Source organism: Dromiciops gliroides, chromosome 3, assembly GCF_019393635.1.
Source record: "Dromiciops gliroides isolate mDroGli1 chromosome 3, mDroGli1.pri, whole genome shotgun sequence".
NCBI classification, from domain to species: Eukaryota; Metazoa; Chordata; class Mammalia; order Microbiotheria; family Microbiotheriidae; genus Dromiciops; species Dromiciops gliroides.
This window is the reverse complement of record NC_057863.1, coordinates 547,817,632-547,842,645: the sequence shown is the minus strand read 5'-3', so window position 1 is coordinate 547,842,645 and position 25,014 is coordinate 547,817,632. Positions and strand designations below refer to the sequence as shown.

General features: G+C 46.5%; 1 protein-coding gene across 3 annotated transcripts in view; it reads left to right on the top strand.

The window, feature by feature from the left end:
• Positions 1 to 7,481: 7,481 nt before the first annotated feature.
• WNT11 (Wnt family member 11) overlaps positions 7,482 to 25,014 on the top strand; it is a 60,800-nt gene continuing 43,267 nt past the window's right edge. Inside the window, exons 1-2 of one of the 3 annotated variants that reach the window (XM_043996233.1) lie at positions 7,482 to 7,881; positions 13,625 to 13,844. In XM_043996233.1, the coding sequence (XP_043852168.1) occupies positions 13,762 to 13,844 (83 nt within the window). In that variant the 5' untranslated portion in view covers positions 7,482 to 7,881; positions 13,625 to 13,761. Of the gene's footprint in view, positions 7,882 to 9,573; positions 9,695 to 12,977; positions 13,021 to 13,624; positions 13,845 to 25,014 lie in introns of those variants that run through there. The other 2 variants (XM_043996234.1, XM_043996235.1) reach the window with 2 other exon arrangements.

Below are 25,014 nucleotides of genomic sequence, written 5' to 3'. Positions count from 1 at the left end.
TGCAGTCCTCCTCTTTGGGAGAGTTGTTTCAGGCCCTAGACAGATTGAAAAAAGCTTGAAGCTCAGAACAATTCCGCTCTCACAGTTACAAATGGGAGGGAGTACTGACTGTTGAGTTGCTGAAGAGAATGTGCTTCAGAGACTCAGAGAGGGAGCCAGACACCAGAGAAGAGAGAGACTTAGAAAAGGCGAGAGAAGGCAAGGTAGGGGAGGGCTTGGAGGTGAGAGGCAGACATATAGACACACAGAGAGACTTGGAGGATGGAGAGAGAAAGAAACAGAGAGATAGATATGCCGAGTGATGCTGTGAACAGGGCAGAAACGGGGACGGGGGCGGGGGGGGGGGATAAGACAGAGGGGGCGAAAAAAAGAGAAACAGACAGTTGGAAGAAAGGAGAAAGACAAAGAAAAACAAAGGCAGGATGATGGGAGGGAGAGAGAGAAAAGAGAGGAAGAAGGGAGAAAGGGAGAAAGAAGGGAGGAAGGGAGAGAGGGAGAATAAGGTCCATTTATGGGATAGCCATAAAGAAAAATGAATTCTTCAACTCTTTTTGCCCCCTCCACACAGCCTGACCCTGGTCCCCGGTCTCACCAGAGTAATTTCAGACTGCTCTGCCTGGGGACCCTTGGAACATCTATAACCTCTACTCCACCCCTACTACTTACATTGGTATGGACCCCATAGCTATTTGTGGCCATTAGTCCATACTTCCTGCCTGTGTCTGAGATCCCAATATGTTTCAGGCCAAGAAAATGTCTATCAGTGAAGCCCCCAAACTCACTTCATATGTTTTTGTTGCTATATAAATACAGGCAGACAAAGGACAGGGATAGAAAATGAGAGGAAACCAAAGAGGGAGGAGAGAGAGAGAAAGACGGAGGAGGAGGAAGAGGAGAGACAGAGAGAAACACATTGAGAAGAGGGAGGAGGGAGAGAGAAAGAGAAAGAGAGACAGAGAAGAGAGAGAGAGACAGAGACAGACAGAGACAGAGAGAGCAAGCTAGGCACTGACTGAGAAGATAGGGGAACAACCCAAATAAATGCATTTGGAGTAATAGAATCAAAGCAGGTCAGACCTGGAAGAGTCCTTGGAGACATCTGTCCAAGAACTTCACTTGACAGAGGAGGTCATTTGGGGAGTGGTAATCTGCCCTTTGTGAACAGCATGCTAGATTTAGAGCAAAGAAGGTCTGAATTTAAGTCCCATTTCAATAGAGTTAGCAAGTCGCTTAATCTCTCAATTATATCTACAGCACCGATTTTTTAAATCATAAAAGTATTTTATTATTTTCCAGTTACATGTAAAGATAGTTTTCAACATTTGTTTTCCTAAGATTTTTAGTTCCAATTTCCCTCCCCCCTCCCCAAGACAGAAAGCAATCTACACAGGTTATATATGTACAATCATATTGAACACATGTCTGCATTAGTCATATTGTGAAAGAAGAATCAGAATACAAGGGGAAGACTTCAAAAAAGAAAAAAAAACAGCTAAAAATAGAAACAGTGTGGTTCGATCTGCTCTCAGAATCCACAGTTCTTTTTTTCTGGATGTGGAGAACATTTTCTATCAGGAGTTCTTTGGAATTGTCTTGGATCGTTGCACTGCTGAGAAGAGCCAAGTCTATCACAGTTGATCATCACACAGTTGTACTGTGTACAATGTTTTCCTGGATCTGCTCACTTCATTCAGCATCAGACCACTTAAGTCTTTCCAGGTTTTTCTGAAATTTGCCTGCTCATCATTTCTTACAGCACAATAGTATTCCATTACATTCATATACCACAACTTGTTCAGCTATTTTACAATTGATGAGCATTCACTCGATTTCCAATTCTTTGCCACCACAAAGAGAGTTGCTATAAATATTTTTTTACATGTGGGTTCTTTTCCCTTTTCTAAGATCTCTTGGAGATACAGACCTAGTAGTGGGATTACTGGGTCAAAGGGTATGCACAGTCCCATAGCCCTTTGGGCATAGTTCCAAAATTTACAACACTAATTTTAAAAGCAAGGGTGACAGTTCAGGAAAGCCATAGTCAGCACCTCTGACTCTACAAATCAGGGCTTGATTTATTATTATTAAGTTGAGTCTGGGTTTAAGAAATAAACGGAAGGGGCAGCTAGGTAGTGCAGTGGCTAAAGCACCGACCCTGGATTCAGGAGTACCTGAGTTCAAATCCGGCCTCAGACACTTGACTAGCTGTGTCACCCTGGGCAAGTCACTTAACTCCCATAGCCCCGTAAAAAAAATAATAATAATAAAAAGAACTTTTTAAAAAAAGAAATAAATGGAGAAAATTTTAATAATGCAGATTAAACTTAAAATTGTGCCATTAGAAACGCTCCCACCCCTCCTCCAAGTCCGTTGTTAAACATGTACCAGCACACCCCTGGAACAGTGGTGTTGTGGGACTCAAGATTTAAATACCAATTATTATTTTGGGAAATATTTCCTGCCTCCCCCGCCCCCCATGCTGCCAGATTTTTCTTACAGAAGCTCTGAGTAGGTCCTATTTAGATGCTGTAACAATGATGCTAATGTCAACAGTCTTTTTAAAAAAAAATTTTGAGAAATGAAATTTTATAAGTTAACAGATTCTCCCTCCAAATGTAGCAACACAGGTGGTTCAGTGGCTAGAGCCCTGGGACTAGAATTAGGAAGACCTGAGTTCAAATTCTTTTTTTTAAATTTTAAAAATTAACAATTTTTTTTCTGAGTTCAAATTCTGATTCACACACTTACTTACTAGCTGTATGACCCTAGGGAAGTCAATTTAATTTCTGTCTGCCTCATTTTCCTCATTTGTAAAATGCAGATAATAGCATCTAACTCCCAGGGTTGTTGTGAGAATCAACTAAGATATTTGTTTTGTTTTGTTTTGGTTTTTTGGTGAGGCAATTGGGGTTAAGTGACTTGCTCAGGGTCACACAGCTAGTAAGTGTTAAGTGTCTGAGGCCAAATTTGAACTCAGGTCCTCCTGAATCCAGGGCCAGTGCTTTATCCACTACACCACCTAGCTGACCCCTCAACTAATATATTTGTAAAGGACTTAGCACAGTGCTTGGCATAGTACATGTATAATTGCGGAGGTGGGGGGGGTGTAGGTAGGGGGAGGAGGAAAGAAACAATCATTTATTTAAATGCTTACTATGTGCCTGTCATTGTGCAAAACAGTTTAGCAAAGGTCACTGGAAAGCTTCTTCCCCTCCCCCCATCACAGTTTATTTTTTTTAATGTAATAAACATGTTTATTTATAGTTTGGGGTTCCAATTTTTCCCTCTCTCCCTTCCCACCTCCCTGATGTGACAAGCAGATATGTGTTATACATGTATGATTATGTACATTACCATATTTGTCATTTTGTACAAGAAAACTTGATTAAAAGAAAAATAATGAAAGAGAGTGCAAAATAGCATGCTCCAGTCTGTTCCATCAATATCAGTTCTTTCTTTGGAGGTGGTAGTCCTTTGGGATTGTCTTGGATCATTGTATTGCTGAGAATTGTTAAGTCATTCACAGTTCTTCATCAAACAATATTGCTGTCTGTGCACAATATTTTCTTGGTTCTGTTCACTTCACTGTGCATCAGTTCATACAAGTCTTTCCAGGCCTTTCTGAAATCATCCTGCTTGCCATTTCTTATAGCACAATAGTATTCTATCACCATCATATACCATAGCTGGTTTAGCCATTCCCCAATTGATGGGCTTGATTTCCAATTCTTAGCCACCACAAAAAGAGCTGCTATAAATATTTTTGTACAAATAGGTCTTTTTCCCTTTTGGGGGATGTCTTTGGGATATAAACCTAGCAGTGGAATTGCTGGATCAAAGGGTATGCACAGTTCTATAGCCCTTTGGGCATAGTTCCAAATTGCTCTCCAGAATGGTTGGATCTTTTCACAATTCCACCAACAGTGGATTAGCGTCTCAGCTTTCCCACATCCATTGGGAAGCTTTTCTAAGGAAAATCTAAACTGTCATTGAGTTTGAAATTAATGGTACTTTGGAGGTTCTCGCCAACTCTGAGATCCTGTGGTTTTGTGAAAATAATAGCAACAACAAAATGTTTTTATTCAATTACAAAAAAAGTAATTTTATCAACTTGTAGCAATAACCCAAAGAACATTACCTATCAAAGAATAAAATCAGGGTAGCAACTTGTTCCAGGACCACTTCTGTGTGTGTGTGTGTGTGTGTGTGTGTGTGTGTGTGTGTGTGTGTGAGAGAGAGAGAGAGAGAGAGAGAGAGAGAGAGAGAGAATAGCTGATACTTAAGTTATTTTAAAGTTTACCCAATGTTTCACCGGCATTATCTCATTTGATAGATTTTGTGATTCAGAAATTCTAAAAGAGGCAACGCTGAAGTGGGTAGACAGCAGTCCCTGAGGGCTTGAAGGGGTCGGGGGAGAGGAGGGGGACATCAAATCCTGCCTCTGACTCATAATGATTGTATGATCCTGAGCAAGTCACTTAACTCAGTCAACTAACATTTATGAAACATTTTGTGCCAGGCACTGTGCTAAGTGCAGGGAATACAAATATTAAGTAGATAGCCCCAGCCTCAAGGAGTTTACATTTTAATGGGGGGGGGGATAACACATAAAAGGAAGCTAAAGGGAGAATGAGGGACAAAGGTACCCCATTTGGGGGTATGGTAAAGGAAGTCTTGAGTGAAAGCTGTAGAGAAATAAGAAAAGGCTTAACCTAGACACCCTCCTTAAACGGGGATTCTGGGTCGAGCCACACCATCCCAGGGAGAGACGGTCACAGGGATGGAGGGCAGTTCCAAAGAGTGAATTCCGGGCCGAAATAAGACTTCGGGGTGGAGAGCTGGGGCATGGTAAAGGAGGTCCTAAATGCAGCCTGGAAAAGCTCTCAGTGCCCCCCCAGATAACAACTCTACACCCCAGGCTCTTCAAACCAATCAAATCACAGGTCAGGACACCCCCTCCGCAAAGATTCAGATTCTCGCTGTCTGGGATCCTAAATTCTCTGGTGCTTAGAGGCTTAGGTAAGGTCCTTGAAGTCAAAGAATATCGTTCCTTTTGTCTGCATCCCCAGAGCCCGACCTAGTTCTCCTTGCATATAGTAGGTACTTAATAAATCTTTGTGGGTTAAACGGAATTTCTTTTCATTCTAACGATTCTCTGAAAATCACAAACTCTTAAAACTGGAGGGACACTGGAGATTGTCTCATCCATGCCTGCCTGAAGATGAAGTCTGCAAATGGAAGGAGGGGAATTCTCTCTGCTTGAGTCAGGCAATGATAGCCCATTTCTCTTGGTGCCACAGTGCAAGGGACAGAGGGATGGATTCAATTAAGAATTTACCACTTCGTAGGCTTGTGATGACGGGTCTTAGTTTTTTGTTTTCTTTTCTTTTCTTTTCTTTTCTTTCAGTAAAATGAAGCAAATAATACTTTCAGGTCCTGTATTTCGGGGGCAGTTGTGAGGAAAGCCTTTAGAAAGAGTCAAATTCGACCTCAGACATTTATTAGCTGTGGGACCGGGCAAACGCTTAACCTCTCCCAGCCTCAGTTTCCCTATCTGCAAAATGGGGATAATAGCGCCCAGAATTGTCGTGAGGCTTAAACGAAGTAACCTAAGTAAAGTGCTTTATTAACCTTAAAGCACTATGTAAATGTTTGCTGCTGCTGCTGCTGCTGCTGCTGCGAAACCATGAAACGCTATGGAAATGTAAGCCATTAGTAGAAATGACAGCCGCAGTGAGACAGTGTTCTAGTGTGAGGTTCGCTGACTCTTGTCCAGTTACCTGCGCTGGGGAAGTAGGCGGAAGGAAGTTCTTTTCGGTCCGTCCATGGACCAAGAAGGGGTGCGGGGCACAGGGGAGGACACCAGAGAACAGCCAAACTGTCAGATCGCAGCCCTTTCGACTCCGCGTCTGAATTTATCCAGGACTGGAGCATAGGGGGAGCCATTGGCGCAGAGACCTAGGCCGACAGAGAGGAGAGCAGGGGAGTTGTTGGATTCGTGTTTTAAAACTTCGTCGGGATTTCATTCTGAGCAAACAGAACCTACAGCTCCAAGTCCTTTTCCGTGCCAGAGACGGCGGGAGCCTGGATCAACGAAACACCGAATACCTCTTCGCTTTCGTTGATCATTTGGTGTTTTCTAATTTCATAGATTGAGTGCCCCAAGGGGACCTCAGAGGCCCTGTGGCCCGACGTCCTCTTTTACAGATGAGGAGACGGAAGCTAAGGAGGCTTAGTGACTTACTCGAGGTCACACAGGTTGCAAAAGTCACAGAAGCAAGACTTGAATCCAGTTGCTCTGACTCCAAATTCACGGCTCTTAACGTCTCAGAGAGGAGGATTTGAACACACGTCTCTCTGCTCCTGACTGTGGACTATAGACATAAGCCAACAAGGACATTGCGTGGGACTTCTCAGTCTTTTATCGGACTCCCTTGCTTACAGTCTGCGATCCACCTACACTGGACTGCTTGCTGTTCCTCCTCACACCAAACACTCAATCTCCCGACTCCGTGCCTTTGCAGTGGCCGTTCCCCTTAGCTGAAATGCTCACCATCTTTCCCCATTCCCCATCACCACCCCACCTCCTCACTTCCCTAGCTTCCTTTGAGGTTCAGTTCAAATCCCGCTTTCTTTGGGTGGATGGGTAAGTGGGGCTTCCTCGTACTGCTACTTCCGAGACTACCATTCATATACTTCTTGTATATACATCAATATGTGCGTGCTATTTCTCTTCATTAGAATATGAGCTTCTGGAAGTTAAGGATCATTTTTATCTTGCCTTTCATTGTATTCTTAGCACTTAGGACAGGGCTTGACGCATAATAAGCAATTAATGAATGCTTATTGACTGACTTAACTATCTGATTTAGAGGCAGGAAACCCCTAGATTCGGATTCCGGTTTTGACAATTACTCGAAGCATGGTCTTGGGCAAACCAATGATACTCAGTTTAATCTTCTGTAAAATATGAAGATGATAATAATTCATCTTCCTACCTCAGCGGATTGTTGTGAGGAAAACTCTCCGTGTGACCTTGGGTAAGTCACTTCTTTCAGAATCTCACTCTCTTCCCCTTCCCCTCAGCGCCCTCTCCTCATTCTGAGAGAGGTGGGCTATGTCATCTAGAAAGTCCCTTCCAGCTTTAAAATTTTCTGATTCCATGCAAAGTTAAAGTGCTTTATGGATGTTACCTATGAAATTTCTGCTAATCAATGCCGCTCCTCTCCCCACTGCACACAATTTCTCCCCCTACCTCATCACCACCCACCAGCACACGCGCGTGCACACACACACACACACACACACACCTCTCTCTCTCTCTCTCTCTCTCTCTCTCTCTCTCTCTCTCTTCCCCCCCCCCCCCGGGGCTCCCCTTAGGTATCAAACTGGCTTGGGTCCAGTCCCGCCGGAGAAGCCAGGGCCCGCTTTGTTATGCTAATGCACTCTGACATCACCCTGCCGATCAAAGCTGCCCCGGATTCTTATAAGCAGGTTCGTAGGCGCTCTTAGGAACCAGAGCCGGCGGCGAAGGGCCAGGCATCTGAGGAGTGGGCGCGCAGTTTGGGGAGAGCGGCGAAGAGCCCTGGCTGGCAGGAGGCACAGCAGTGGTGACCCTAACCCCTACTCCCACCCGTCTCCTCCTCCTGCTAGCTCGCCCTTGGTCTCTAGGCTTGGACAGAGCGGTGGTTCCTGCTACCTGCACCAGAGTCTCCAGCTGCCCTCTTCCTCCCGAGCCTCGGAGATGTCTACACCGTAAGCGCGGACGAGGATAAAGAGCCCCTTTCCCTCCGCCCTTGGAGGGGGGCTGCGGCAGGGGCTGGGGACAACAGCCTTGCTGTCGTGGGACAGCACAGCCGCTGGCTAAGCCTGGGGAGAAAGGTAAGCAGGAGTAGGGGACTGGGGGTGGGGGCGCTTTAGAAGTTGCTTGAGCTCTGGGGTCTAGGGTGCAGCCAGCTCCCTTAACCCCAACCCCAACTAGGTGCAGGTCTAAAGTCTGTCCGGCAGGCGTTTGAAGGGGAGAGCAGGATTTACGTCTACTATTTGTCCTTCTTCACAGCCCCCCTCGCCAGCTGTGTGGCTCTGCACCCCCTTCTCCCAGCCGTAGGGGTGGTAACGGCCCTCGAGGTCACTAGAAGGGGGAGACCCAGACTGTAGAAGGGGCGACAGGAGGCAGGGGGACCAGGCAGCGGCAGCTCAACACCCCCCTCCACCCTGGGCCCCTCCCAGCACAATCGGCCTCAGGGCTGGAGGGATGAGCTCACGCCAGAGCGATCCCGGGGGTGGGGGTGCGGTACTCGCCCGAAAACTGCCAACGCTCAGCCAGGGGTGGGCAGAGTCCTGTCCTGGTGGCAAATTACGCTCTATCTTCTACCCACCCCCACCCCATCCCCTTTGAAAAGCTCCCCCTCGCGAGCTAGGGGAAGAGGGAGCCAGCCCCTCTTAGGGATGATACCAATAACCCATTACTAAGACTCTTCAAAATAAGGGTCTGGAAGAAATGAAGAGGGAAGAGCGAGGGAGGAGGAGGGGGTTGGAGAGCGTTTGTTTACAGACCTGATCTCTTAGCCTGGAGGAAGAGCCCGCAGCCCGAAAACGAAAGGAGATCCAGTGAGGTCATAGAACCAGAGAGGGGAAAGCTCTTAGAATTTGGAGGTGGAAGGAACCTCAGAATGAAAAGCGAGAGCTAGAAGGACCCTTCGAATGTAGAATGTCAGAGCTGGAAGGGCCTCTAGAACACAGAACGTCAGAGCTGTCAGGGATCTAGAACCAAAGAAAGTCCGAGCATGCAAGGAAGGGCTTTAGAACTGGTTGGGACTTTAGCTCGTAGAATTGAAGAACTTAAAGGACTTTTAGATCTCAGAATGTCAGAGCTAGAAGGACCTTAGAACTGAGAAAGAGTTGAACACTCATTATTAGAGCCGAAAGGGATTGTTAGAGACATAATCCAGTTCCACTCCGGGTGGTGATTAGAATTCGGACCCAGAGTCACAGAAGTCGCTTCAAATCCTGGCTCTGCTACTTACTGCCTCTATGACCTTGGACACGTTCCTTTTACCTCCCTAGGCCTCAGTTTCCTCATCCGGCCTGGATGATCTTGAAGGTGCCTTCTTAGCTTTGAGTCCAAGTGTTAACGATTGCTGATTTTACAGATGGGGAAGCGGACACATAGGGAGGGAAAGCCAGCTGCCCAAGGTCGCGCTCAGGACGTTAGTTGCCTAACGCGGACCCCAACCTGGGCTTTCCTGCAGCCCAGCTCGCGAGGCTTTTAGCCCATCCTTCCGCAGCCTCCCGCACTAGTGTCTCCCTCCGCTCCACCTGGGAGGCGGCGCTGTGGGCCGTGCGCTGTTTAGCTCAGCCACAGGCACAGCCGTAGGCAGGCTGCGACGCTAGGTCCCTCCTCCCCAAAAGTGATCCTGGAATGAGCGGGTCTGGGGAGGATCTACCCAGAGCCCGCTCCTCCCGCCCTGCCCTCACCCCGGTCCCCAAAAGGACCCAAGTCTCTCATCAGAGCAAGGAGAACCCGCTGCCTTTTAACCCTTGGCCCGGAACGATCCTTAATTAAAAAGAGGCGGAAAATCCCAAACTTCTCCAAATCTCGCAAAGAGGCTTTTCCAGGTGGGCGACAGTTTCGGAGCCGCGGTAGGCGAAGGCAAAAGTTTCCAAGTTTGCACATGGTGCCGGGTTGTGAGAGGTGAGAGTTGCGCCCCCTGAGCACGGTCGGAGACCGGCCTTCGGAGGGGCGGCTCCCTGGGTTTAGCGAGGCGGACTGTGCGCAAAGCGCCCTGATTGAAGGTTGGGATAGTGCAGGATTCTCCGGCGCCGCTGCCTGTTGGGGGCAGAGGCTTTTCCAGTCTGCCTCAGTAGGTAGTAGGGGAGAGGAGTCCCAGGTGCCCTAGTCTTCCTCCCTGTCTCTTCTTCGGCCTCCTCTCCCTTTCCTTGTACTCAAACTGAACCCTCCTCCCACCGTTTTCTCCATCTTTCCCCTCTTCTGCCAGAACTCAGACACACAGACCCTCGGAGCCGGGAGGGCCTTTAGAAATCATTTCGTAAAAGCCTAGCATTTTACAGAAGGGGAAATTGGGTTGGGACTTGCCCAAGGTCACTCAGCGAGTCAGTGGCAGGGCCGTGATCCGACCTGGGGTCTCAGCCCAGGGCACTTTTCAGAATGTCGCGCTGCCTCCCAGTACCTGGCAAAGTTCACCTGTGGTTTGCTCTTCCCTAGCAGCAAAGGCTGTGGCTTCGCACCGGGGGAAATGGGTAAGCGTGGGAGACAGGGGAAGAGATACGAGCAGGCGTCTGGGAGAGGGGAGAGAGCGGACGGAGGAGGAGGAGGAGGAGGAGGAGGAGGAGGAGGAGGAGGAGGAGGAGGAGGAGGAGGAGGAGGAGGAGGAGGAGAGAGAGAGAGAGAGAGAGAGAGAGAGAGAGAGAGAGAGAGAGAGAGAGAGAGAGAGAGAGAGAGAGAGAGAGAGAGAGAAGAGGAGGGAGGAACGATGGGGTAGGCAAAGGAGCCGGTGCCCCACCTTTCCTCCCCTTGCAGAGAGAGGCTGACAGTCTCTCCCCACATCTAAATCCCAGCAGGGAGAAAGTCGGTGACTGAGCGGGTTGAGTGTGGAAGGAGAAAAGCTAATTCCTTGGGAGAAGGCAGATTAGAGAAGCTCGGAAATAGCTTTGCCCGTCCCCCTCCCCTTCATCCCCCGCAGGCAAAAGCCAAACCTTTCAAGTGCAGAGCTAGCTGAAGGGTCTTGGCCGCTGATAAAAGAGACAGAAATAACCCGAGGCCTGGGGCACACTCGGAGAGGGAACACCTCCTTCACACCGAGAGGGGAGAGGCAGTTGCCTGATGTGGTCGGTAGCTTTGGTTCAAATCCTGTCTCTGCTAATTACTTTCTGAGAGTGTGGCGAAGCCCCCTCCTTACCCTCTCGGAGCCGAAGTCTCTTCCTTTGTAAAATGGGGTGGGGGGGGGGATAATCTCTGCCCTGCAGAACGCACCGGGCCTTTGTGAGATTCGGGGAGTCGGCGTGTGTCAAGTGCTTCCAAAAAAAAAAAAAACAAAACCGCATTCTATTCTAAATGGATGCTATTGTGCTGTACTGGGGACCCTTCCCTCTCCCCTAACTTGGACCTGGAGATGAAAAAAGGGCAGGAGTTGGAGCGGCGCCTTGGAAAGAGCACTGAATTTGGAGTCCGAAACCCTGGGTTCCAATCCTAGCTCTTTCACTCACGTAATGATGTGAATCTTGGACACGTTACTTTTCTCAAACTTCAGCATCCTCAATCTGTAAACATAAGGGTGTTCAAATCTAAAATTCTGTGATCTGGATAGGACTAGAAGAGGGAGAATCCTAGCATACACCTCCTAGATAGAGACTTCCCTCCTTTGGAGAGGTGCTTTTTAGTTGGAGGCAGATGTCAGGTAGTGGAAAGAAATTTGGGCTCGGGAGACCTACTTGCATTCTAGTATTCCACTTTGCCCCTGCCTCCGTGGGTATACTGGGTGAGAGACACTGTTGTCCTTCATTTTCCTTCTCTGTAAAAACAACAACAAAAAACTCCAAGGAAGGTGCACCAGATTTTGTCTCTAACATCTCTTCCAGCTCCGGCATTCTTTGTAGATTTCTGGTCCCTTCCCCAGAACCTAGCCCACCCTGTGCAATATTCTTTTTGATCGGAGGATGGAAACTAGAGAACATCTTCGGTAACTCGGCTTGGCCCGGATGATTGAGGGCGATGTGGTGCAGAGCACGTTAAATCTAGTCAGAACAGTCAGAACTCCTGTGCTCACACCTCAGCTCTGCAGCACAATTAGCTGTTTGACCTTGGTAATTTCTGCTCCTTAGTTTCCGACTGGATCCAGTGAGGGAGTTGAGGTACATGGTCTCTAAACCCCTTCCAACTCTGTCCATGCTTTGATCTCTCATTCTAATAATTCGGTGTGGAGGAGGTTCAGATGGGAGTGGAAGAAACTAGAACTCAGTTTTTATTAAGTGCCTACTATGCGTCAGGCACTATCCTGGGTGTTGGGCACACGAAGACAAAAATAAGTTTCTTACTCAAATTCTTTAAAACAAAACCCACAAAAGCCCCCACCCCAAAGACGCACAAACCTCTTTAAACTCAACGTCCTCTAGACCTGCCCCACCCAGCCCCCCAGGACAAAAGGCTCCTGGGTCTCGATTGACCTAGGGTTGCAGTTTCATCCCAGGTGTGGGTAAATTTGGAAGAGGCTGCCAGGCAGAGTTAATGAGGTGTGAAGGAAAGTATAGAGGGAGCCTGTATCAACGGAGCAAGGGCACCGCCATTAGTCCACAGATGGATGCGCGTTTTATTTCTCCTTGAGAATTGGGCTGGGGGGAGGAAGAGAGAAAAGAGAGCTGCTGAAGATTTGGCTTGAGCTGGGTGAGTCTGAGGTTTGTTTCTTTGCTATAGGTCCCCCGAGAGAGAGGAGGAGATGCGTGAATGTCAGTATCCATACCTTGGCTCTGCTCCCCCTGACACGTGGGGGGATGCCTCTCTAAACCTCTTCCCTTTCTTTTATCCAGTGGTTCTTAGCAGCAGCCCTGTGGGGTAGGTAGAACTTGAGAATATTGTGTCTCCATTTGATATCTAGGGAGCCTGAGTCTCAGAACTAGTTGTGGGACCTTGAAAAGGTACCTTCCCCTCCCTCCCACTCAATTTCTTCATTGATAAAATGTGAGATTGGGCTAGATAATCTCTCAGGTCCTTTCCTGTTCTAACATCCCATCTTCTATAGTTCCCTTTGAGCTCTAACATACTATTCTAAGAGCCGTCCCAGCTCTAAATCCTATGATCTCATGTTCATGTCATCGTGTGCCCAAGAAGTGATGGAATGGAGGCTAGAGTGAGTCAGTAGTCTCCCTCCCTCTCAGTCTCCCGTAGATCAGTCATAGAATTTCAGGGCTAAAAGGGACTTTAGAGATCAGCTCTAGTCTCCTCATTTTATGAGGAGAGGAAACGGAGACCAGAGGACAATGTCTTCCTCAGGAGCACACAGCAAGGTAATGTTAGAATTAGAATCTCAACCTAAATCTCTGGATTTCTAATGCAGTAGTTTTCCTATTACATTACAGCTTCTTCTCTTACCTTTTATTTCTCTCACCCTTCTCTTCCTTTTTTCTTGTTTTCTTTGTCTCTCTGTCTTTCTCCCCCTCTATCTTTCTCTCTTCTTTCTTCCTCTTCTCTCCTTTCCTCTCCTCTCCTTTCCTCCTCCTTCTCTCTCTCTCCTTTCCCCTCCCCCTTTCCTCCTTTCCTTCCTCCCTCCTGCATATACACACACTTAGACATAGACACACACACACATTCGTACATAGAACGTTGTAAAAAACTGGATCGGTGAGGAAGGTTCACCATATGGAGAGTTAAATAGAAACACGCAATCAGTCGTATAATGCAAGACATAATTCAACCCATACGTGCACTGTCTTTGTTGGCTATAAAGGTTCTATCAGAAGTGGGGGGTTGGGGGGGGGAGAAGAGACACACACCCCGCCGAGCCCTCCCCGTTCCCAATTCGCAGGCCCCTCCTTTGCAATTTGAATAACACACCCCCCTAGCCCCAAGCCCCGTTTTTAACCACAGCTCCGATCTGTGCCTGACTCTTAGGTTTTCTTGCGGACCAAAGAAGAGCAGCAGTCTGAGAGCGGGGTGTCCGAGCCGGAGAGGAGGACATTTGGGGAGAGCCTTCTTCTCTCCCTCCGGGGAGAAGTGCTTGACCCCGGGAGTGCCGGGGGCCGCGGAAAATGAAGGCGAAGGTGCAGTTTCTTTGGACGGTTTTCCTGTCTCTGATTTTGCAGTCCGGCCTTGGCTACGCGATTAAATGGCTGTGAGTATCCTTCGGCTTCCAATGGCCTGCCGGGCTTGGACAAACAGCAGTGCTTGGGGGTCGGCTAGGGAGGAAGTATTTAATACGGAGCTCAGGAGGACGTGCTTTACGTATCGCTGCGAGTGAGCAATCTTCATCACGCTTCGTTTTACCCTGCCTCAAACTTCAGGCTTTGATTACTGTGTTTAGTTTAGTTGGCTTTTTTTTTTTTAATTTATTAGAGGGGTGGGGACGGGAGTTTAAGGAATTCTGAATCTATGTGCAGTGGAAAGGTTCTGAAGGTAGAACCAACCGACACAGGTACTGAACCTAGCTTTTCTACTAGCTAGTTATGTGACCTTGGGCAAATCCTGTCCTTGGGCCTCAGTTTTCTATATCTGTGAATGGAGGCTAAGACTATATGATGTCCTAGCGGTGTGACCCTGGGCAAGTCACTTAACCCTCATTGCCCTGCAAAAACAAACAACAACAACAACAAACAAACAAGACTATATGGTGTCCAAGGTCTCTCCATCTATGACACTCCATAGCCTACATTCTAAAGTACTTTCCAGTTCTGACATTGTGTTGTGCTGCGATTCTCTAACTTGAATTTGGATCCTGAAATCTGCCATTGACTTGCTGCGTGACCTTGGGAAAATTTCTTTCCCTCACTGGGCCTTAGCTTCCTCTTCTGTAAAATGTCAAGACAATATAGTCTTTCCCTGCCTCCCTCTGAGGTCTCTTTCTAGGATCAAATGAATAATCGCTGAGAAAGTGCAAAGCACAAAATGTGACATAAATTTAAGTCCTAGTTATTCCGGGTCATCTCATCTTGGTTCGTCAGCAGTTAAGGAGATGAAGATTCTAGTCCTATGTCCACTCTGTGACCTTGGACAGAGGCAGTCAGTTGAGTTACCTGGAAATGCCCAGCACTGGGAATCACAGATCAGATTTGAGCCCAGCCACAGACTCTCATTTTTGTGGCCTACAGGAAGCTGCCTCACCTCTGAGCCTCAGTTTCCTCCTTTGTAAACTGGTGTTAATAACTTTTCCCCTGTCTCTCTCATGGGGATATTACGAGGATACACTGAATTAGTGGCTAGGGAAGTGCCTTGTAATCTGTAAAGCACTGTAGCCATATGGAGGATTAGTATTGTTATTGTCTCAAGTTGGAGCCAGGATCTCTCTTGAAACCACTGCTGCTTTTGATGCTTCCAAGAATTAAGGTGGGTGGAAGAAAGAGAGGCACTCTCTGGGAACACTTCAAGGTAAACCACTGCCTTTGGGAGAGGGATAAGAGGGAGCTACAGGTCAGAGATTAAAACAATGAAATGTCAGAACGGGAAGGGTTCTCAGACCATAAAATGTCAGAGCCCTGAGGGACTTTTACTTAGAGCATTTAGTGTCAGAGCTGGGACTTAGGACATAGAATGTCGGAGCTGGAAAGGTCCTAGAACAGAGAAGGTTAGAACATAGAACATCAGGACGTGCGTGCACCCCACTCACTGTAGAGATAAGGAAACATGGATTAGTCTTGTGGCTGCCCCCAGACAGTCGTGTCTTCTTGATTGCATTTTTGGCAAACACAATGGCACGTTCATGATCTCCTCCTAGCTGGAAGTGAGTGATTGGTTAATTGATGCTTTATTAAAAACTATCCCTACACTATCAGACTTTTTTGTTGCAAAGTGGAAAAATGGTCTTTGTGGTCTGTCTGTCTTGCACACAGGAGGTAGTTGTTCTCTTTATCATCTCTTTGTGACTCTAATGCATCAGGAAAAAAATTAAATGATTATAATTGGCCAAGGGTGTGGCATTCATCTATTGCTGGGATCCAAATCAGAGAATGTTGGCCAAGGAAGGGGCCTTCAGATCATTTGGTCAGGCTTCCTTCCTCCCTTTGCAGAGGAGAGAACTAGGGCCCAGAGGAGGGAAGGCATTTATCAAAGGTTGCACAGAGGGTCCTTGGCAGAGCTTGTACTGAACTTGGGGGATTCCTAACTCCCAGAAGATGGATCATGGAGGGGAAGGAAAAGAAGGGGGAGGGTCTGCTAATGTGACAAATATCTAGATAGATGGCTTTTAGAATAGATCCAAAAGCACCATAGCATCCCCTCGATGTTCCTGCACCCTCGTCCCTTGTCTCTCCTCCACCCCTACCCCTCCTTGTTTATTTGGTTCAAAGCTGCTCAGCTTTTAATTTTTGACAGATCTGTGGTCAGATCTTTCCCATTTTATCCTGTGGGATTTTCCTCCATGGCTTTCCATAGATCCTCCATAGAGAATCCACATAACGTACTCAAGTGCTCTACATGATCACAGGATTTAGAACTGAAAGGGACTTCAGCTATCATATAAATCAAGGTTACTTTACCAAGGGTCCACACACTCTACAAAAATTTTTTGTTGATTACCAAATCTCAATATATTTCCTTTGTGTCCTATGTATTTTATACATTTAGAAATTATTTCTAAATATTTCAAGTGATCGGATTATGACTAAACCTAAATTAACATTTGTTAAATGAAATATTTCAAGTGATCAGATTATGAATAAACCTAAAGAAATTATTAACATTTGTTAAATGAAAATTTTTAAATAAAGCGAAATTAAAATTTTATTTTAAATCATTTTAAAATTATTATGAGAAGGGGTCCATAGACTTCACCAGACTGCCAAGGGGGTCTATGTCACACAAAGGGTTAAGAATCTCTGTTTTAGCTGAATTATCTTCATTTGGCTAAGTAAGAATCTGTGGCCCAGAGAGGGACAGTGACTTGCCAAAGCTCAATCAGGCTTCTTAAGTAGCAGAGCTGATCCTTGAATGCCAAATCTAGTACCTTCCCTACCATGTTAGCTTTTTTCTTCCAAGTTTCTGTGGGAGTCCCAATGAGCTCACATTCCACATGGTTCCTCCTGGTTTTGTTTGTTGGGAGAATGTCTGTCTGGGCATGACTCAGTTCTTCTGGTTGTGCATCTTCCTGCCCCATCTTGTGGGGGTCTTTTAGCCTCTGTCCCCTTCTCCAATACTCAAGTTCCACTGGGCAAGTTCCCCATGGAAGTAGAAGATGTCTACACTAAGAAGACATTTTGAATTTTTCTGGCCTATGGTCAAAATTCCTCCTCCCTACTGGCCAGCCCTTGATAGTTTCTCTTGACCAGAGTACTGGGCTTAGCAGGTCCTTTGACCAGAGGCACACAGTTCATCCCCCAGCCCATCCTAGGGGTCTGCCCAACATGGCCAGTGCTTGGCAGGACTTGTGTTCCATTGGCAGAGCCCACTGTGCACAGCCTCTGTGCTGGAAAGGGGTAGAGGAAGGAGGATGCAGTGATGGAGTCATTCCCATGATCATAATTACCTTTATTGAAAGAACCCTAGCATTGTGATAGTACAAATCAGTATCTCCAAGCATCTGAAGGGCCACCACGTGGAAGAGTGATTGGATGTATTCTGCTTGGTCCCAGAGTGTAGGGAAGTTACAGAGAGGCTCAGTAGAAAGGGGGACCAAATGTGGGTTTCACTAATACAGGGGACTCCTGGATGAAGAAATGCAGACTGCCAGTGCCGGCTGGCACCTTCTCTGTACTTTATAGAAAGTTGTAGATCAAGGGGAAAGTTAAGTGACTTGTCCAGGGTCACACATGCCCAGTATAGGACAAAGGCAGGACTAAAATCCAATTCTTCCTGGCTCTGATATAAGTTCTCTAGCCACTACACCTCTATAATTCGATGGGAAGAAAAAATTTCTAACAATGAGAGAGGTTCCAAAGTGGAATGGACTAGCTTGGGTGGCAATGAGCTAACCATCACTGGGGGTGTTCAGGCAGGGAGGCTGAAGGATCATTTGTTGCAGTTGTAGAGAGAATTCCCAGTACCTTGTGGGTCATAGTAGATGCCTTTTGAGGTCTTTTCCCTGTCCAGGACTCTGGGGTTCTCTAAACAACACTGAAAAGTAGGTAGGGGATGTGAGTGCCATTATCTGTCATAAATGAGGAAATGGAAGCTTAAAGAGACTCAGTAAAATGACACAGGCACAAACACCCTGTAAATCTTGCAGCTAATGGCGACCTCCTGACTCCAAAGCTAGGACTCATTCTTGGGCACCAGCTGTTCCCGAAATGAGGTGTGGGCCCTGAGGATTCCTGGCCCCCCCTTCATGGGCTCCCCCAGGTTAAAGTCATTTACATAATAATCCCAAGACACGTTTATTTCTAACATGGTAAATATTTGTAGATATAAACCGCATAAACCAAAGCTCTTTGGGAGGAGGTACCCCAGTAACTTTCAAGACTGTGAAGGGGTCCTGACACCTACAATTCTGAGAACCTCTGGCCTTCGACAGGCCACGTCTCACTGAGGAGTCTAAGGCTTTGTCTCCCAGAGAGGGAATTATTGACATCAGCCAACTTGGGGAGGGGCCTTTTGGGGGGGGGTTGTTATTTAGGGCACTGGATGATCTCTTTCTAAGGAAGTTACTGGCTCCAGCTGTGGTGACCTTGAAGTTAGAAAACATAGATTCAAGTCCCATAGTCCTGACACTTAGGCACTGTTTGACTTCGGATCATATTCTCTCTCTGTCTCTGTCTCTGTCTCTGTCTCTGTCTCTGTCTGTCTCTGTCTCTGTCTCTCTCTCGCTCTCTCTCTCGCTCTCTCTCTCGCTCTGTCTCTCTCTCGCTCTGTCTCTCTCTCACTCTCGCTCTGTCTTTCTCTCTCTCTCTCTCTCGCTCTCTCTCTCGCTCTGTCTCTCTCTCTCTCGCTCTGTCTCTCTCTCTCTCGCTCTCTCTCTCTCTCTCGCTCTCTCTCGCTCTGTCTCTCTCTCGCTCTCGCTCTGTCTTTCTCTCTCTCTCTCTCTCTCTCTCTCTCTCTCTCTCTCTCTCTCTCTCTCGCTCTCTCTCTCACCTCCTCCTCTCTTCTCTCCCCCTCCTTCTCTCTCCCCCTCCCTCTTTCTCTTAAATATGCTTTATTTTAAACAATGATTTTAAATAAATTATAGTTCCACATTCTCTCCCTCCTTCCAGCCCTTCTCCTACCCAATGAGAAGGCAAGTAATGTGATCATTTCACCTAAGCCTCAGTTTCCTCCTCTGAAAAATGAGGAGGTTGCGCCAAATTGAAAATTTTTAACCTAGACTCCATGCACCCCCCAGGGGTCCATGGATATATTACAGGAAGAATGTGAACTTGCAGGGGAAGAAAAAAAATACAACTTTTCTACCAACCTCTGACTGAAATTTAGCATTTCCTTAAATTATGAATTTTTTAAATATAGTATTCCAAAAAGGAATCCCTAGGCTTCACCAGATGACCAAAGGGGTCCTTGGCCTAAAAAAAAAAAAAAAGGTTAAGAACACCTGTTCTGGATTATCTATAATGCATCTGCCAGTTCTGAAATTCTGTATTCTAAGGTCCTTTCTACCTCTAACATCCCATGTTCTAAGGCCCCTCCCAACTCTGACATTCTCTACTCCAAGGTCCCTCCTCCTCTGACTTTCTGTGTTCCAAGGGCCCTCCCAGCTGTGCTATTCTACTGTAAATGTTTTAGTCAATTCCCATCTATCTTTCCATTCAAAGTTCTTTCCCAGGCGTCATTTCAGTTGATTCCCGTAGCATCTCTGTCAAGAAGATAGTGCAAGAGCTGTCATCTCCAGGAAATGATTTATTCAAGGTCACCCACACCTTGGACATCAGAGTAATTTGACTTAGAGCCAAGTCAGAATTGCTAGCGTTTTCCTGGTGCCTGATACCTGGAGGTAAAGCAATGTGTGGTAGTCAGGGTAAAGAGCCTTGGACTTGGACTCAGAAGAACTGTCTGTGGGCTGACCCTGACACTTGCTTGTACATCGGTGTCCCCTTCAGTGAGTCTCTTAATATTAAAGAGCCTCAGTTTTTTTCATCAGCAAAATGGGACCAATAATACTTGCACTGTGTATGGGATGTTCAGGAAGGACCATCACCTCTTTTTTTCTTTTTGTGGGGCAATGGGGGTTAAGTGACTTGCCCAGGGTCACACAGCTAGTATGTGTCAAGTGTCTGAGGCCGGATTTGAACTCAGGTCCTCCTAAATCCAGGGCTGGTGCTTTATCCACTGTGCCACCTAGCTGCCCCCTGGACGGTTACCTCTTATGTGAGGGCTTGTCCAGCCCTTTTCAGGGCTGCTCACGCACCTTTGGTATCCATCTGTTACCCAACTCTCACTTGTGGCTCCAAACCCTGGTAAAACTGTCTTGGCAGATGGGCTGAACCAGGTTGATGATAACTCAACAGGCCTTAAGCCTGTTGATGACTTAGGGGGAAGACTACCCCAAGCATGTGAAGACTTCCACCAGGCAAATGGGTAGATGAGAACAATTTGTTCAAATGGCCATGAAGGTGGCTGAAGCAGCCCGGGCAGGAATGGGAGACATCAGGGTCATCTACTCCACCCTGGGCCATCACCAGTCATTCTGACTCTTGTCTTGCCATGGGACTTTAATGGCTCAGGAAGAGAGAGCGAGGCTTTGCGCAGCTCTGCCTCACTTAAATCCAATTCATGCACAAGTCAAGACATCGCCTATGGTGTCATCGGTCTTCTGCAAAACCAAACATGGACAACGTGAGGAGAGCACAGAGCAAGCCTGAGTCATAGGTGGCAGACAGAGCACCAGGTCTGGAATAAGGAAGACTTGAGTTCAAATCCAACCTCTGATACTGACTAGCTATGTGACCCTGTGTAACTCACATGACGGATGTTTGCCTCAGTTTCCTCATCCATAAAATGGGGATGATCATAGCACCTACCTCCCAGATCAAATGAGATAAGATTTGTAAAGTGCTTAGCACTACACCTGGCACATAGTAGGTGCTTTATAAATATTAGCAATTATTACTGTTATCATAGAACTGCACAATCATAGATTTGAAAATGAAGAGAAGGATAATAATTCTGTCTTTTCCCAGCACTTTTAGGTTTGCAAAGAACTTCCCTCACAGTCACCTTGTGGGCTGCAGGCACTGTGTTACTATTATCCATTTGACAAATTCAGAGTGAAACGACATGAAAGTCAGAAAGTCAGAAGCTATACAAACCTAAGTTATTATCGAATTCTAGATAAATGAACAGAGAAGCTCCCCAAAGGAACTAAGATGCTTGGAATTTGCCCCTAAACCTTTGGAGTGTCGGAGGGCAGTGGGGTCCTTCTTCAACTGGTTTCTTTGTCCCTGGATTCTGGGCTGGAAAGGGTTTGGGGGCTAACCAGGTGGAGGGGAACAGCACAGTTCTTTGGGGTTTCAAGCAGATATAAGGAAGACTAGCAGTTTGTACCAGAACAAATCCAGCCCTGATTTTGGCATCAGGAAGAGCTGGGTTTGAATTCAGTCATTCCTTGTTAATATCTTTGTGGCTTTCTTTAGGCTTCAGTTTCTTTATCTGTGAACTGGGGTAACAGCCCTGGTATTGCCTACCTCTCAGAGTCGTTGCCTAAAGAAAGTACTTTGTAAACCGAACAAGAGCAGCCCTCATTTTGATCTATTCCAACCCTTACCTGTACCCTGAAGCGTCAGACCATTAGGGGATGGCAATCAAAGCATCTACTTCAGTTAGTTCTCCCAGAAACGAGGAGGCCTTGGATGTAAGGAAACTGGGCCTGGCAGATAAACAAGATGGTCGAAGGAATGAGGATGAACGGATGAACGGGGCGCGTGCTGGGTGAACCACAACCAGATGTGGCCATTTTACCCCGAGCTCACACCTGCTGGAAACCTGGGAGCAGAGCCCACGCTTCCTGGCTCTTCCTACCTCCTGGCGCTTCCTACCGGGCCAGCTGCCCGACTCCGATCCATGCATCCAACCCAACACTCTGTGCAGCCTGTGGGGCCGTGACTCAGACTAGGAGCCATGGGGCAGGCTGGGCTGCCGTAGAGGACCCCAGCTCTCTCCGGAATCTGCCTCCAAATTGCTATGGGCAATGTGGGCGATAACGATGGCTGGCACTTAGACCGCACTTTACTTAGGTTGCCAAACCTATGTAAGCCGGTGTTTGCAAAGCACTTTACCTTTGTTATCTCGGGATACTCATAACCCTGGAAGGTAGGTGTTGCTATTATCCTCATTTTATACATGAGGAAACTGAGGCACAGAGATTAAGTGACTCACCCAGGGTGTCACTGCAGCTAAGGCAGATTGGAGGCCGGCACTCTCTAGTCTAAATCTGCCTTTCTGTGACTTCTACCCAGTGTCCCTGGCTCTGTCTGTCCTAGGGGCGGGGGACAGACAGAACAAGTCTGGTTCATCTTCCACATGACAGCCCCTCAAACACCCACAGATGGCTAGCACTGTGAGTGTTCCCTTCTCAAGACCAACTATCCTTGGTTCCTCCCACTGCTCTCCATAAGACATGGGCTCAGGAGCCTTTGCCATCCTGCCTGGATGTACTGGGTATTTTCCAAGTCCCTCTTAAAGTAGAGCACCCAGATGTGAATGGAAAACGCCAGCTGTGGCCTGGCTAGGGCAGGGTACCGCAGAACTATTGCCTCCTAATTCCTGGAAACCCTGCCTTTCAAATCCCACCTGCTCTTTTGACTACTGCATAAAACTTCCTACACGTACTGAGCTTCCAATCCACTAAGAACCTCTGATCTTTTCCAGGATAATTGCTATCTAACCATGCCTCTCCTAGCCTGTATTTATGGAGCTGGCTTTTGTACCCAGTGGCAAGACTTTACATTTATCCCTATTGAATTTCATCCCATCAGATTCGGCCCAATACTCTAATGTCAAAATCTCTTTGGATCATTATTCTGTCACCCAAATATGTTAGCTATCCCTCCCAGCCTCCTATCATTTGTAAATTCATCGAGCATGCCACCTATGCGGTAAATACAACTCCCCCATTTGAGAGTCTCCAACTATGCAATTCATGATTTTTTGTCTGTTTGTTTTGTTTTTGCAGGGCTATGAGGGTTAAGTGACTTGCCCGAGGTCACATAGCTAGTAAGTGTCAAGTGTCTGAGGCTGGATTTGAACTCAGGTCCTCCTGAATTCAGGACTGGTGCTTTATCCACTGCACCACCTAGCTGCCCCCCACCCAATTCATGATTAAAATGCTAAAAAGTACAGGGCCAAGCATGGAGCCCTGAAGTGCTCTACTGGCGGTGCCCTGCCATGCTGACTTTAGATTGTAAATTCCCTGAGGGCAGGAATTGTCTTTTGCCTCTTTTTGTATCCCTAGTGCTTAGCACTGAGCAGTTGCTTAATAAATGTTTATAGATCAATTGATTGATTGACATGGAACCATTAATAGCCATTCTAGGGTTTGACCATGCAATCATTTCTGGATCTGGATCTGGATCTGGATCTAATCCTTAGCTCTCCATCTTCTCTGCAAGAATTGTAAGAGACTCAGACAGGACCTGGAAGACTCCCCTTGAATCAAAAATCATCTGTCTTGGTGGGTTCTGAGCCAAAAATAGACAGTTGAAGGAATTTGCCCTTTTTTTGCTTTTCTAGTCATCTGATATCAATCAATTTGTTAGTGTGAAAAGCTTAAAATCACTGTTGCCTCTCCTCTTCCAGAGGCAATTGCCAACAGTTAGTTAACCGACCATGTGTCAAAACACCTGGCTAGAGTTCTGGCATTGCCATTCATTTCCTGTGTCATCTTATAGAAGGATCTGAGCCTCGGTTTCCTTCTTCATCAAATGGGAATCATACTATTGAAATTAACATTCCAAAACTCACAGAGAATCTTTTAGTTGGAAGGGACCCGAGAATCACTCCATCTCTGGCTAACCCAGCCTCTCCAAGAATCCTTTCTATATCGTACCAGGCAAGCAGCCATCTACCCAGCTTTGACTTGACATCCTCCAGTGGGAGGCAGGAGGAAGGGGGTGTGAATTATTGTTTCCAAAGGCAGCCCATTCCCATTTGCAAACCTCTGAGTGTAAGGAAGATTTTCTGGATATTAAACCTAAATTTGTTCTTTTTGAGATTTCTCTAGCTTTGTTTTCTAAAAACTAAGATGAATAATGCTAATTCCTCTTCCATAAAGCAACCCATTTCAAACACTTGGGGGTAGCCAACATATCAGTCTAATAGGCTGTCTACAGATCCTTCAAGCCTCATGTGGAATTAACTGAAGGCTCATCAACATCCAAAGTTCCTTCATTAGATCATTCTCCATATTATTCCTATGTCTTCCAATGTGGTACCGTGGAGTAAACAACAATAATATAGATGTAGTCTGAGCAAGGCAGAATATAACTAGGCTATCAGCTACCTAGTGCTGGACAGTATGTCTTTTAATAAAGTCCAAGACTGAAATAACTTTTTTTGTTTAGCTGCTATATCACATTATTGACTTATTGAGCTTGTGGTCCACTAAAACCTTCAGATCTTTTGTTGTACTGTTGTCTAGCCATGCCTCTCCCATATTCTACTTGGAGCAGCATTCCCCCCGCCCCCCCCCCCAAATGTAAGGCTGTATTTATCCCAAGTAAGTTTCACATTATTAGATTCAGCCTCATGTTCTAGTTTGCCAAGATATTTTTTGGATCCTGACTTTGCCATCTGGTATTAGGGATAGCTGTGTTAGCTCTCCCTCCCAGCTTTGTGTTATCTGCCCATGTGATAAGCATGTCATCCATATCTTTATCCAAATCATTGACAAAAATGCTAAATAACACATGGCCAAGTCTGGATCCCCAGGGGGCCCTTCACTGGAGTCTTCCTTGGTTGATGTTGAATTGTTAATGATTACCAAGAGCATTCATTTCCTTTGTAAGCTGGAGAATACTATGTCCATGTGAGCAGTTATTATCATCAAGAATAATAATAATCCCTAATTGTTTATCTTAGGCCATCTGTGGCCTAGTGGTGTAATAGGAAAAAAATTGAATTAGGCATCAGGATTCTCAGTTCTGCCACAAACCCTCTAGTTGAGTGTGAGACATCCTGCATTTTGGAATCAAAAGACCTGGATTCAAATCCCAGCTCAGCTAATGAATGATTTCGTGACCTCACCCTGGTCAATTCTCTTGTCTGATCCTCCTGCTCGAGATGAAGGGGGTTAGCACTGAGGATGCCTACAGTCCCTCCCAGCTCCTAAAGAAGAAGGAAAAGCTTAGCATCCTGTTAATAGTACATCACACACCAGGGAGCAGACCTGTGTGTATGGAAAGCCCCCCTGGTAACTCTAAGATCTTCCTCCTTCC